This window comes from Hemitrygon akajei, chromosome 8, assembly GCF_048418815.1.
Source record: "Hemitrygon akajei chromosome 8, sHemAka1.3, whole genome shotgun sequence".
NCBI lineage: Eukaryota > Metazoa > Chordata > Chondrichthyes > Myliobatiformes > Dasyatidae > Hemitrygon > Hemitrygon akajei.
The window spans coordinates 162,387,890-162,400,823 of NC_133131.1; the positions used below are offsets into that span (position 1 = coordinate 162,387,890).

At 40.2% G+C, this 12,934-nt stretch overlaps 1 protein-coding gene across 8 annotated transcripts in view; it reads left to right on the forward strand.

Annotated features, from left to right (window-relative positions):
• The window catches only part of prkag2a (protein kinase, AMP-activated, gamma 2 non-catalytic subunit a), a 515,738-nt gene that overhangs the window by 462,467 nt on the left and 40,337 nt on the right, over positions 1-12,934 (forward strand). For all 8 annotated transcript variants that reach the window (XM_073054948.1, XM_073054946.1, XM_073054947.1 and 5 more), the window contains one exon: positions 10,827-10,872. In XM_073054948.1, the coding sequence (XP_072911049.1) occupies positions 10,827-10,872 (46 nt within the window). The remainder of the gene's footprint in view (positions 1-10,826; positions 10,873-12,934) is intronic.

Here is a 12,934-nt window from a genome sequence, read left to right on the forward strand (position 1 = left end):
CGAAAATCTCACGCAAGTGTTCTTGGCAGAAACACACAGTGCAAGCGCTCTCGGCAGAAGCACTCTTTCCAGTGACCTTTAAGCTATAAAGCTACCGAATAACACATAAAAATACACAGCCTATATAAAGCAGAATTAATGTACGCCCAGTGTAGTTTCACTTACCGGAATCGGGAAGACAGTGAGCACACTGATGATGGTGTGTTAGGCTGACTCGTCGGAAGTTGAGGTGGTGGTACACTGGGGTGTCTTCTCATCGTCGTCTGTTTCCATCAGGGCAGGCAGGTCACCTTCTTCTATGTCTGCCTGCCTCGATGTGGAAGGTCGAGTTTCGTCATCTGCTGAGGCTGATGTGGAAGGCTTGAAAAACGACAGTATGCTTGACTGCTTAGCCTCGCACATTTTTCTATCATATAGTTCTTTGTAAGCACTCAAACCATTCTGCAAATATGCCCTAAACCTACGTATCCTTTCAGAATTAAAATCATACTTTTCTGCAATCATTGCAGCATTGTCAATCGCAGTGAAAATCTCACGCAATTGCTTCATGTTCAGTTCCTGGGTGCTACTGCGTTCAGCTTCAATTGTTATCCTTTCCTCTTTATCAGCTCTTCATCTGTCAGTTCTTGGTCATGGGATGTCAAAACCTCTTCAACATCATCTTCGTCAACTTCCACAAACCCTTAGCCAAACTCACTATATCCTTCGTTCACCGCGATTGAAACACTATGTCTCTGTCTAGTTTTACGCTGTGTAACACCCTTACGTGCTCTTTTAGGCTTTTCCGATACCTTAGAACTCATCTTGCTAACGGATGCACAAAATAAATCAACATAAAGCACAGATGCTCACAGGCACATGTTTAAGCAATGCCGGCTAGAATGCAGTTCCAGGGGAGGAGCTTGGCTGCTCAGGGCATGTGCAGCCTTTTTTCGTAACAGCGAGGTGTCGTAAAGCAAACATTCGAAAAACGGGGGACACCTGCATTCAAAAATATAAAAAGGTCAATTTAAACAAATTCGAAGTAAGCTATATTAAAATAAAGCCTCAAAAAGGGATAAAATAAAGTATTTAAAAAAGGCAGTATATGAACAGCCAAAATGTACGCTTATTGAAACCTTATTTCAGATTCATATTAACAGAAGAAAAAATTGATCAAATATGAAATGTAAGTTTTAGACTTCCACCTTCAAAAACTCTTTTGCATCTTCAACCGACTTTATTCTTCTTTGCATTCCGTTCTTCAAAACAATACTCAGGCTGGAAACCAAAGGGATGGTTTAAATCCTTTATCGTACAATTCTGACATAACTTCTTTGTATTTCATACGTTCAGCCATGACTTCAGGCTTCCACAAATCTGACCTTGTAACGAAGGAAATCGATCATTCCTAGTTGACAGGTGTGGTGAATTAAAAGGTCCTTAATAGGAAATTCATGAAAACTTAGAATGACCAACCTGGGTCTCGCTGCCCACGACAATGGCTTTGAAGTCGTCGAGTGATATGCTCCATCGAGCTTCGGCTTGGAAAAGAATAAAACAGGGAATAGCTGTTTCAGAAAGTTTGCAAAGTACTTCGTAGGGTCAGCACCTTCAATTGATTCTTCAAGACCCAGAATTCGCAAATGATTTCTCCTGTTTCTATTTTCTAGACATAATCCTTTTCATCATTTTTTCATTGGATAAGGATAACCCTTTGTAGAATTTAATTGTATCTTCAACATTCTCTTCAAGTGTTGCCAGTCTTGCAGTATTTTCCTGAATTCAATTCTCATGCTCAATTGAAGTTAGTTGGAATGTATCCAATTTGCCATTAAGTTGGTGAAACTCCTCAGAAAATTCCGATTTTTGCCGTTTAAGGAAGTTGCTGATAGAATCCAAAGTGACTGGGGATTCATCTTCTGTTTCTCTTTCTTTTGCAAAAGCTTTTGTTCTTTTCCCAGTCATAGTAGAGCAGTATTAAAATATTATAATAAGGTTTCAAAAAAAAACTGGTAGGAGACAACCAAGTAAGTAGGGTAGGAGCAATCTAAGACGATGTTACTCCATTGGCTGCCAACATGAGGTACCTTTACCCGGCTGGAAGCCCAGGAAGAGCTTATTTGCCTGTATCCCTTGTTGATATTATATCTGCATTTTATCACAGAGACCTGGTTTTGAAATGTGAGAGTTAATATGTTGTTTAGATTTGGTTTTTAAAAGATGTCTCCATCAAAATAGTTGTCACCCACTCAGACTGTCAGATGAACAGTTTCCCAATACCTGTGAATACCAAGATTAACTAGCAAATTACTTACTCTGTGATCTCAGAAATAAACTACTTCTGATCAGCTCACTAAGTGCACTTTGCATTGATAGTTTTTGGAAGAAAATTGATAAAAATGCCAGTATTTATATAAAAAAAATCCAGCCTAGGTAGGAATATGGCTAGAGCTTCTACAATAAATGTGCAATGAGGCTACTGTATTGAGATTAATAGAACCATGTTTGAAGGAGAAACATGTAGCCATTACTAGCTTGTGTTTTGAGCAATGGAGATTGATGTAGAAAATAATGGCAAGCAACAGTCTGTGAAAAGCAGCCACACAGATAATTGTAAAGCAGAATGAAAGGCTTTGCATAGAGGAGAAAATGTGTTGTTCCTGCTCATTTATTATACACTTGACTGAACTCAAGAAATTGGGAGGATGACATCTAACTTTAATGATGACACCAAGGCCCTGAGTTTCTCTTGCCTTTCTTCCATTGTGCTCATATTGTTGTAAACACAGTTTATTGGAGTACAGCATGGAATAGGCTCTTCCAGCCCTTCGAGCCAAGCCACCCTGGCAATTCCCTGATTTAATCCGAGCCTAATAATGGGGCAATTTACAATGACCAAGTAACCTACCAACTGGTATGTCATTGGACTGTGGGAGGTAACCGGAGCACCTGGAGGAAATGCGTATTGTCACAGGGAGAACATACAAACTCCTTACAGGCAGCAGTGGGAATTGAACCTAGGTCACCTGTACTGTAAAGCGTTGTGCTAACTACTATGCTACTGAGCCTCCCACTGGTATGGTACACTCTGTTTAGGGTTGAGTAAGGACCACAGAGGACAACACAGGAATACATTCACTGTGGAAAAAGTGCATGTTGAGTTCAAAGCTGCAAGGTAGTTTTGCAGCCCTATAAAACTTTGGTTAGATCACACTTGGAATTGTGTTCAGTTCTGGTTGCCTCATTATAGGAAGGATTTGGAAGCTTTAGAGAGGGTAAGAGGAGATTTACCAGGATGCTGCCAGTATTAGAGAACAATTCATATGAAGACAGGTTGAGTTGAGCTTTTCTCTTTGGAGCGAAGGAGGATTAGAGGCTACTTGATGGAAGTATACAAAATGATAAGAGGCAGAAATTGAGTGGAGAGCCAGAGACCTTTTGCCAGGGAAGAAATGCAGGTTGGCACTTCCACTGTATCCTCGATAATAGTCTACCTGACCGGCAGACCACAGTTTGTGTGGCTTCAGAGCTGTGTGTCAGACATGGCTATAAGTAGCACTGGGGCCCCACAGGGGACTGTATTGGCTTCCTTCCTGTTTACCGTGTATACCTTGGACTTGAGATACAACACTGAATCATGTCATCTGCAGAAATTCTCTGATGACTCAGCAATAGTTGGGTGTATAAAAGGAGGATGGGACGATGAGTACAGAGTGCCCTGGTGGAGGACTTTGTCAAATGGTGCAAACTGAATCATCCACAGCTCAACATCAGTAAGACTAAGGAGATGGTGATGGACTTTAGGAAGACTAAGCCTGCACTGCTCCCTGTTAATTATTAGTGGTGAGGACATGGATGTGGTGAGGACCTACAAGTATCTGGGATAACACCTGGATGACAGATTTGAGTGGAGCACGAACACAGAGGTTGTGTACAAGAAGGGCCAAGAGTTTCCTCTACTTCTTGAGGATACTGAGGTCCTTAGGGGTATGCAGGCCACTCCTTTTACGTGTTCTACCAGTCTGTCGCCAACAGTACAGTCTTCTATGCAGTGGTGTGCTGGGACAATGGCATCAACACGGGTGATGCCAACGAGCTCAATAAACTGTTTAGAAAGGCTGGTTCTGTTAAAGGAGTCAAAATGGACATACTGGAGGCTGTGGTAGAACAGAGGACCCAATGGAAAATTCTGGCAATTCTGGACAATGTTTCTCACCCCCTGCATGTCACTTTGGCTGAACAGAGGAGCACTTTTAGTAATAGACTAAGACAACTGTGCTGCTCCAAAGAGCTCTATATGAGGTCATTAGGCTCTACATTGAGTCAACCTATAGCCAGGGAAGTGATGACCTACTCCTATTACACTGTTTGTGGTAACTTATTTTTTATTCTTTCAACTTCTCTTCTAATATTTGTATATCTGTGCATTTGTAATGGTACAGTGACACTGTAATTTCCTTTGGGATCATTAAAGTATTTACCTATATTTTTAAAACATTAATTAAATTGGAATATTTATTCTCAGCCTTAATACCGTATTAATGTACTGTACAGAAACAAGCCCTTTGGCCCATCTTGTCTGTGCCTGTCTACATTAATCCTATTTGCCCACTTTATGTCCATATCCTATACCTACCTAAGCTAAGTACTTGTGCAAATGTCTTTTAAACATTATATCTGCCCCTGCCACCTCTTCTAGCAGTTTTTTCCAGATATTCACTACCCTTCATGTGGAAAAACTTGCCCCCAGATCTCTTCAAAATTCTCCTGTCCACCTTAGGCCTGTGCCTTCTAGATAGATATATAGATACTTCTTAATCCCAAAGGAAATCAGTGTCACAGTAGGATTACACATGCTCAGCTATACAAATATTAGAAGAGAAGAAGGAATAAAAAAGTTACCTTAAAAATAAGGTGTACAAGATTTACAAGTCAAAGATTAGAAGATTTACAAGTTCAAGATAAGGTAGTACATGAATTACCACAATGTTATACAGTAATGGGTGAACATTCACACCATCCGGATAAGAAGTGACGGTAGTATTGCATCGGGTGTGGTAAACAGAGCTTAATAACAGTCTGACAGGAGGTGGGTCATCGCTTCCCCGGCTATAGGTTGATTCATTATAGAGCCTGATGGACAAGGATAAGAATGACCTCATATGGTGCTCTTTGGAGCAGCGCAGTTGTTTTGGTCTATTACTAAAAGAGTTCCTCTGTTCAGCTACAGTGGCATGCAGAGGGCGAGAAACATCCAGAACGGCCAAGGAGGGTCCTTTGTCCTATCACAGTTTCAGTGTGTCCAGTTTGACTCCTGTAACAGAATCAGCTCTAGATCCTGAATTTCACTCCATACGTCATGTCAGAATTTAACTTCCCTGGATTAAATTCCATCTGCCACTGCCATCTTTCACCCTTGGTCCCTTTGTAATTGCATCTGTGTAATGGCTGTTAGCTCATACTTAGAGCTACTCAAATTTTCCCATTTGCTCCCCATGCTAGGTACATTTGTATAAAGGGCTTAAGTGTTGCCACCTTACCATTTTTCTATTTAATGGCTAATTGAATGATGGAGTCGGAGAGTTACACAGCGAAGAAACAGGCCTTTTGGCCCACCATGTTCAAGCCAATTATCAAGTCTACTCTCTAGTAATTCCATTCATTAGCACTTTATGGCCAACTATATTTGTGAACTAGGTTCTTACTATAATTTGCCCCAAGCTACTGTCTTGTGTATTTACATAGAACACTATAGCATTGAACAGACCCTTAAGCCCATGATGTTGTGCTGACCTCTTAACCTACTCTAAACTCAATCTAACCCTTCCCTCCCACATAGCCCTCGATTTTTCTCTCATCCATGTGCCTACCTAAGAGTCTTTTAAATATCCCTATTGAATCTGCCTCTACCATCACCCCTGGCAGCACATTTCACGCTCCCACCACTCTATGGAAAAAAATAGCTCTGACACAACACCCCCCCATACTTTGCTCCAATCACCTTAAAATAAAAGATTCTCTCTAACTTTTTAATATCTCCTCACCTGAACCTTACTCCTCTTCCAACTAATTAATTTTAAACGTCATGTACTGTTCTCGTTATTCAGTTTATTAAGGATCATCAGGTGAAGCTTGTGACAGGTAGCAGCTTTGTTTACCCCCAGTAAACGTGACACTACCCCACAAAATGAAATCCTTTGTTCCAAAACATTCTCTGAGCTGCACGTTGTGAGGTATTGTTCTTCTTCTTGTGACCTCTGGTTGCTTCTGACACATATACTGGGGGCTCTTCATGTCATACTGAATGCTGTTCCTCACTTTGAGCTATTGTGGGCCAGGAATACTTTGAGCACATACTGGAAACTTAGGTCTTCTTGGAATAGAATGCACATTTTGAAGCCTGGTATATTTCTATATAGCTATTGAAATAGGCCATACAAAAAAGCTGGATGAACTCAGCAGGTCGGGCAGCATCCGTTGAAAGAAGCAGTCAGCGTTTTGAATCGAGACCCTTCGTCTTTCAACGGATGCTGCCCGACCTGCTGAGTTCATCCAGCTTTATTGTACGTCTTGATTTGACCACAGCATCTGCAGTGTACTTTGTGTTTACTATTGAAATAGGCCATTTGGCCTATTGTACCTGTTAGCTAACAAAGCAATCCCATTCGCTTGTAACTTGAGTAATTTAGCACACTTGTAAATGCTATTTATCTAATGCTTTGTGCCTGTGATGCTACTGCAAGTTTTTTTTTCATTGCAGCATGATTGGAGGAAAATGTACAGTCAATATTTTGTATCAAGACCCTTCATCTGGAGTTGGTTTTGGAGAGCAGCAATCCAGATGAAGGGTCTCAATTGGAAACATCAAACTTTCCATTTCACTCTGTAAATCTGCCTGATCTGCTGGGATCTTTCCAGCTTTTTGTGTGTTGTCCAGATTCTAACATCCACAGTCCATATCCCTATTCCTTTGTAACCTTATTCTCGGAGATTCTGTAGTTCACCTACATAAAGAGCAGCTTACACTGGCCAGATGAGTTGGAGCAGCAACTGAAATTGCAGAACATTGTGTGAGTCAGCATTTGGTTATTAGCCTGAGGTATCCTTGGCTATTGAATAAATGGAACAAGAAGCTGAGGTCAAGGATGCCAGCCAGGCTGTGGTTTTATTTATATGTACAAAGTTTAAAATTTCCTCAGGTTCTTGCCAACTTCCAAAAAAGTTATTGAATCAGTCCCATTTCCTTTCATTCCTTGTATCCCTGCAATGTATTCCCTCTCAAGTCACCAACTCTCCTTTAATTTTGCTTTTTTTTAAACTAAGGGAGGGTACGTGGGAATTCCCTTCTACATACCAACACCTCCAGTATGTGGGAGGGAATTCGGGTGCCTGGAGGAAATCAGCATTGTCATGGTGATGATGTTCAGTCTCCACCCACATTGTTAAGGAGATCTGGACTGAATGCAAGTCACTGGAGCTATAGTGCCTCCATGCTGGAGATGTTGGCCTTGGAGGTACTATCAATGCTTTCTCCACCAAATGTTCTAAATTCATTTAAAGGATAATCATTTTAATTTCACAGTCCTCTGCTCAGGTGGGATCCCAGCTCGGAGACTCTGATTACACCCATTCAATTCCATTGTATAGGCTACATTATTTCTTTCCTGATGTCAGGTTCCTAATGTACATACTACTCGCCGTGACACCACAGCCAATAAAGCTGACCAGCACTTCTCATTCCTCACAAGGCTAAAGAACATTGGCATGTCCCCTTTGACCCTCTCCGGTTTTTATCAATGCACATTGAAAGACTCTTATCCGGACACATCACAGCTTGGAATGGCAACTACTCTGCCATGACTGGAAGAAACTGCAGTGAGTTGTCGACACACCTCAGTACATCATGGAAACTCTATCTACATTTCATGCTGCCTCAGTAAAGCAACCAGTGTAATTCACATCGACTTTCTTTCTTCTCCCCAATCATATCAGGCAGAAGATACAAAAGCCTGAAAGCGTGCACCACCAGTCTCAAGGACAGTTTCTATCCTGTTGTTGTAGGACTATTGAATGTTTCCCTAGTTCGATAAGAGACTTGACGTCACACTCTACTTTATTGTGACCTTGCACCTTGCTGTCTATCTGCACTGCACTTGCTCTGTAACTGTAACTCTTTATTTGCATTCTGTTTTTGTTTTACTGTGTACTAACTTAATGCATTGTTGTAATGAATTTACCTTGTAAAACAGGTTTTTCCACTGTACCTCGGTTCATGTGACAATAATAAACAGTTTTATCAGTTTCAGAGTTGTACCTCAGCAAGAGATGACCAGGTGGACAGTAGGGACATTGCAAGATGTTCTTGAAGCTTCCCTAAAAAGGTGCAAAATTCTTCACTGACTCATGGAATTCCCTGGTGCATGACTGTTGAAATTCAAGGAGGAATATTTAGGATGTCACTAGAGATCCTGAGTTTCTTCAAGAGCACATAAGACCAGCAAAAAGGCCAAAGTAATACCTCAGCTCCCTAAACATCCACTATCCAGCCCCATTTACTGCCACCTTTTGTACACATGGCAAGGTTTGTCGATTCTACATTGACCTTAGCCGTCAACTTGGAATCTCCAAAAGTCATGGAAGCAAGTCCACCATTGCCTGTTTCCTAAGATTTTTAATCATATTTTAGTTCCTTTCTTAGTTCCATGTGCATATCGTAATCTGACGTAATTAAATATGAATTTTGCTGTTTATCTCACTCAGTTGCCTGAGAATTCTCAATATAATTGTTGGACATTCAAAAGGTTTCAGTAAAGGGTGCTAAATTGTGGTATTGATCTCAGGAGTTGGGTTCACTACCACCATCATACTTTTTCCTCATAAGCTATCCATCACCTCATCAAAGACTGCATGAGACTATGACATAGGAGCAGAATTAGGCTATTCATCCCATAGATCATGGCTGATTTATTATCCCTCTCAACCCCATTCTCCTGCTTTCTTCCCATAAACATTCACATCTTTACTAATCAAGAACTTATCAACCTCCACTTTAAATATACCCAGTGACTTTTCGTCTACAGCCGTCTGTGGCAATTTAATTCCATACATTCACCACCCTCTGGCTGAAGAAATTCCTCTTCATCTCTGTTCTAAAGCAGCTGTGCCCTCTGGTTTTAGACCCGCCCACTACGGTAAACATCTGCATGTCCACTCTATCTAGGCTTTTCAATATTTGATAGATTTCAATGAGATTCCCCCCCCCCCTTTCATTTTTAATTCAAATGATTGACAGATTGGACCAATAACTTTGGTCTGTTTGTTCAATATCACTCATTGCCCTATCAATTGACCAATTTTCTACATACAGTCGGCCCTCCTTATCCGCGGGGGATTGGTTCCAGGACCCCCCCCCCCCCCCCCCGCGGATACCAAAAAACGCGGATGCTCAAGTCCCTTATTTAGCCTGACCAGTGTGGTGATCTTTAGGACCCAGCAGAACCCCGAACCTTATTTAACCTGTCTCAGTACAGTGGACTTTAGGACCTGGCGCAGCTCTGAATCCGCAGTGTTTCTGTTCACGAAAATAATCACAATCACGATTGAAAATAAAGTGGAAGTAATAAAGCGATCGGAAAGAGGTGAAACGCCATCGGTCATTGGAAAAACATTAGGCTACAGTCGGTCAACGATCAGAACAATTTTAATGGAGCATGTGAAAGGCCCTGCCCCAATGAAAGCTACAATTATTACTAAGCAACGCAGTGGTTTCATTATTGAAATACATACATTTCTTAAGTGTTTTATATTCATAGAAAGGTAAAATGTATACTGTATACTAAGACAAACATTTGACTGACACTGAATAATACCGGATGTATCTGTTCCGACTTCAAATCCGACTTAAAGACAGACTCAGGAACGGAACTCGTTCATAGCCCGGGGACTGCCTGTACTCTTAAATCATCTCTAGGTTACTTATAGTTATAGTTATACTTATAGGTCAGTTGTGGAGAGCGCCCTCTTCTTTGTGGTGGCGTGTTGGGGAGGCAGCATTAAGAAGAGGGACGCCTCACGTCTTAATAAGCTGGTAAGGAAGGCGGGCTCTGTCGTGGGCAAAGTACTGAAGAGTATAACATCGGTAGCAGAGCGAAGGGCGCTGAGTAGGCTACGGTCAATTATGGAAAACCCTGAACTTCCTCTACATAGCACCATCCAGAGACAGAGAAGCAGTTTCAGCGACAGGTTGGTATCGATGCAATGCTCCTCAGACAGGATGAAGAGATCAATACTCCCCAATGCCATTCGGCTTTACAATTCAACCGCCAGGAGTAAGATATGTTAAAGTGCCAGGGTTAGGACTCAATGTGTTTAAGTAAACTACTTAAAAACTTTTTAAAAGCTATTATTAATGCTTTTTGAGAGGGTGATTTTAGATGCATATCATACTTTTACTGAGTTAAGTATTGTATGTAATTAGTTTTGCTACAATAAGTGTATGGGACATTGGAAAAAATGTTGAATTTCCCCATGGGGATGAATAAAGTATCTATCTATCTATCTATCTATCTATCTAATACAATGTAAATGCTATGTAAATAGTTGTAGAATAGTGACAAGAAAAAATAGTCTGTACATGCTCAAACAACAAGTGCTGGAGAGAGAACTTCCGGGTTTTCCCGATCTGCGGTTGGTTGAATCCACGCATGCGGAACCTGCAGATAAGGAGGGCCGACTGTAGTCTGCTTTGTTCAGTGTTATGCCCTTGTTCAAGTAGGAGAAAAGATAATTTGATTGACACCTTTGAGAATATTTCACTGATAAACTCTCCTTTTTCCCCATTGTAGGTACAAATCTATGAACTGGAGGAGCATAAGATTGAATCGTGGCGAGGTAAGAATAACATAATTTACTTTTGACTCCCATTAATTTTCTCCCAATGTCACCTAAATGAGCCGTTGTTCTTGTGTGAGCAGTGACAGTGATCTCTTCCAAAAACTCAGGGCTTTTACAGTCAGCTGTTATGCTGCTGTTATTGGCCTGGCTGAAATTTAAGCCAGTTCAGACCTACAAACATGAGCAGAGTTTACTTGTGAACCATGGGGACTGCTTAAAAACCTAATATAGAAACAGTTTTTAGGTTTATTGATAAGTTTAGTTATGTGCTGTCTTCACAGATGTTCTGTGCGGCATTTGTAAGCTACCTATAAGGTACAACTAAATACCTTTTGTGGATCATTTTGTTATCCCTGTTTAAAAGAAGTTTGCCTAACCTGCTATTCCTATCATTTTCAAATTTCAGTCACATTTTGTTGACAAAGAATCTATAATCTCTGTTGAGTAACCTCAGCACTGCACTTTCAACAGTTATAACCCATAGACTGAAAACAGTTAGACTTTGACCTTGCCGAGGGTAGTTAAACTCTGTTCACTTATTTGGTATAAAAACATTGTTTTATCTTTTGAAGAAAAACACAGTATTGCTTAAAATGGTATGGTATGATCCTTCTGAATCTTGCCCTTTGTGTGTGTGAGAGTAAATATGTTCTATTTCTAAGTAATTTCTTTGGCACAGATCATTTTCCTTATTGGAAAATTGAGTGAAATTAAGCATTTGATTTCTCAAATGGTATCAGAAGATGCCATAATTTGACATTAGTATTGGCAATTTATACAACATATGCATTTTAAAGTGGCTCATTTCATATTTCCCCATTGTTGAAGATTATGTTACATTGTTGAAATATTATATTTAATTATTGAAGAAAATTTACCAAATTAAAACTGAATCAGCTGTTGTTCTACAAACTGTTTCTGGCTGCCATTTTCTTTGTGAGGAAATATCTTGGTCTTTAGAACATAGAACAGTGCACTATTGGCCTTTCAGCCCACAATTTTGTGCTTACCTATATAAATTTACTCCACGGTCAATTTAATCCTTCTCCTATAAGGTCCGTAGTCCTCTATTTTTATTTAATCATTGTGCCTATTTAGAAGCCTCTTAAATGTCCCTGTTTAATCTACTAACACTCCAGGCAGTATGTTCCAGGCACCCACCACTCTTTGTGTACATACTTTGAATTAACAAAAAGCCTACCACTGACCTCTCCCCTAAACTTTCCTCCACTCACCGTAAACAGATGTCCTCTGGTATTGGCGATTGCCAGCCTGGAAAAAAGGCACTGCCTTCTATCAAATCAATTCTCATCCTTCACTCCAAAGAATTTTTTTTAGCTATGGTGGGGTTTGGAGGTGAATTTGTGGAATTCATTGCTACAAATGGGTAAGGAGGACAAGTCATTGAGTATATTTAAAGTAGAGGTTGATTAGTAAGAATGTCAAAGATTACGGGAAAAAGGCAGGAGAATAGGTTTAAGAAGGAAAATAAAACAGCCATGATGAAATGGCAGAGCAGATTCAATGGGCTGGGTGGCCTATTGCTGCTCAAATGTATTATGGTCAAAGAGAAAAGGCCTAGCTTACTCAACCTTTCCTCAGAAGACATGTCATCTAATTCAGGCAGCAGCCTGTATTGAAATTGGTTTGGATTTATTATTTAGCTCTTAACTTCTCACAATCAATGTGAATAATTATCCCATTACCCTGTAATTTCCAAGACATGGGGTATTTTGATTTATCTTTACGATTGTAAATGAACACACAAATGCATTACACTTCACCACATAATTGAAACAAGATGCAAGTGCTTTGATCTCCAATCTGATGCTGATCCTGTGTTAAAATTACCAGTCTAAATTATCTGAACCTCAAATTACTGCAGAAGAATTTGTGCCTTTTTTTTAAAAAAAAAGCATTTGCATCTTGTAAAACAAACTTCTTCTACCTTTAGTTCTGTACCTTACCCTTTGCTTATTTACATAATATCCTTGGGAAACCTGGGCAGTATCTTTCCTCTTCTAATAAACAGGGTATCATGAAACTTGACATGTATATT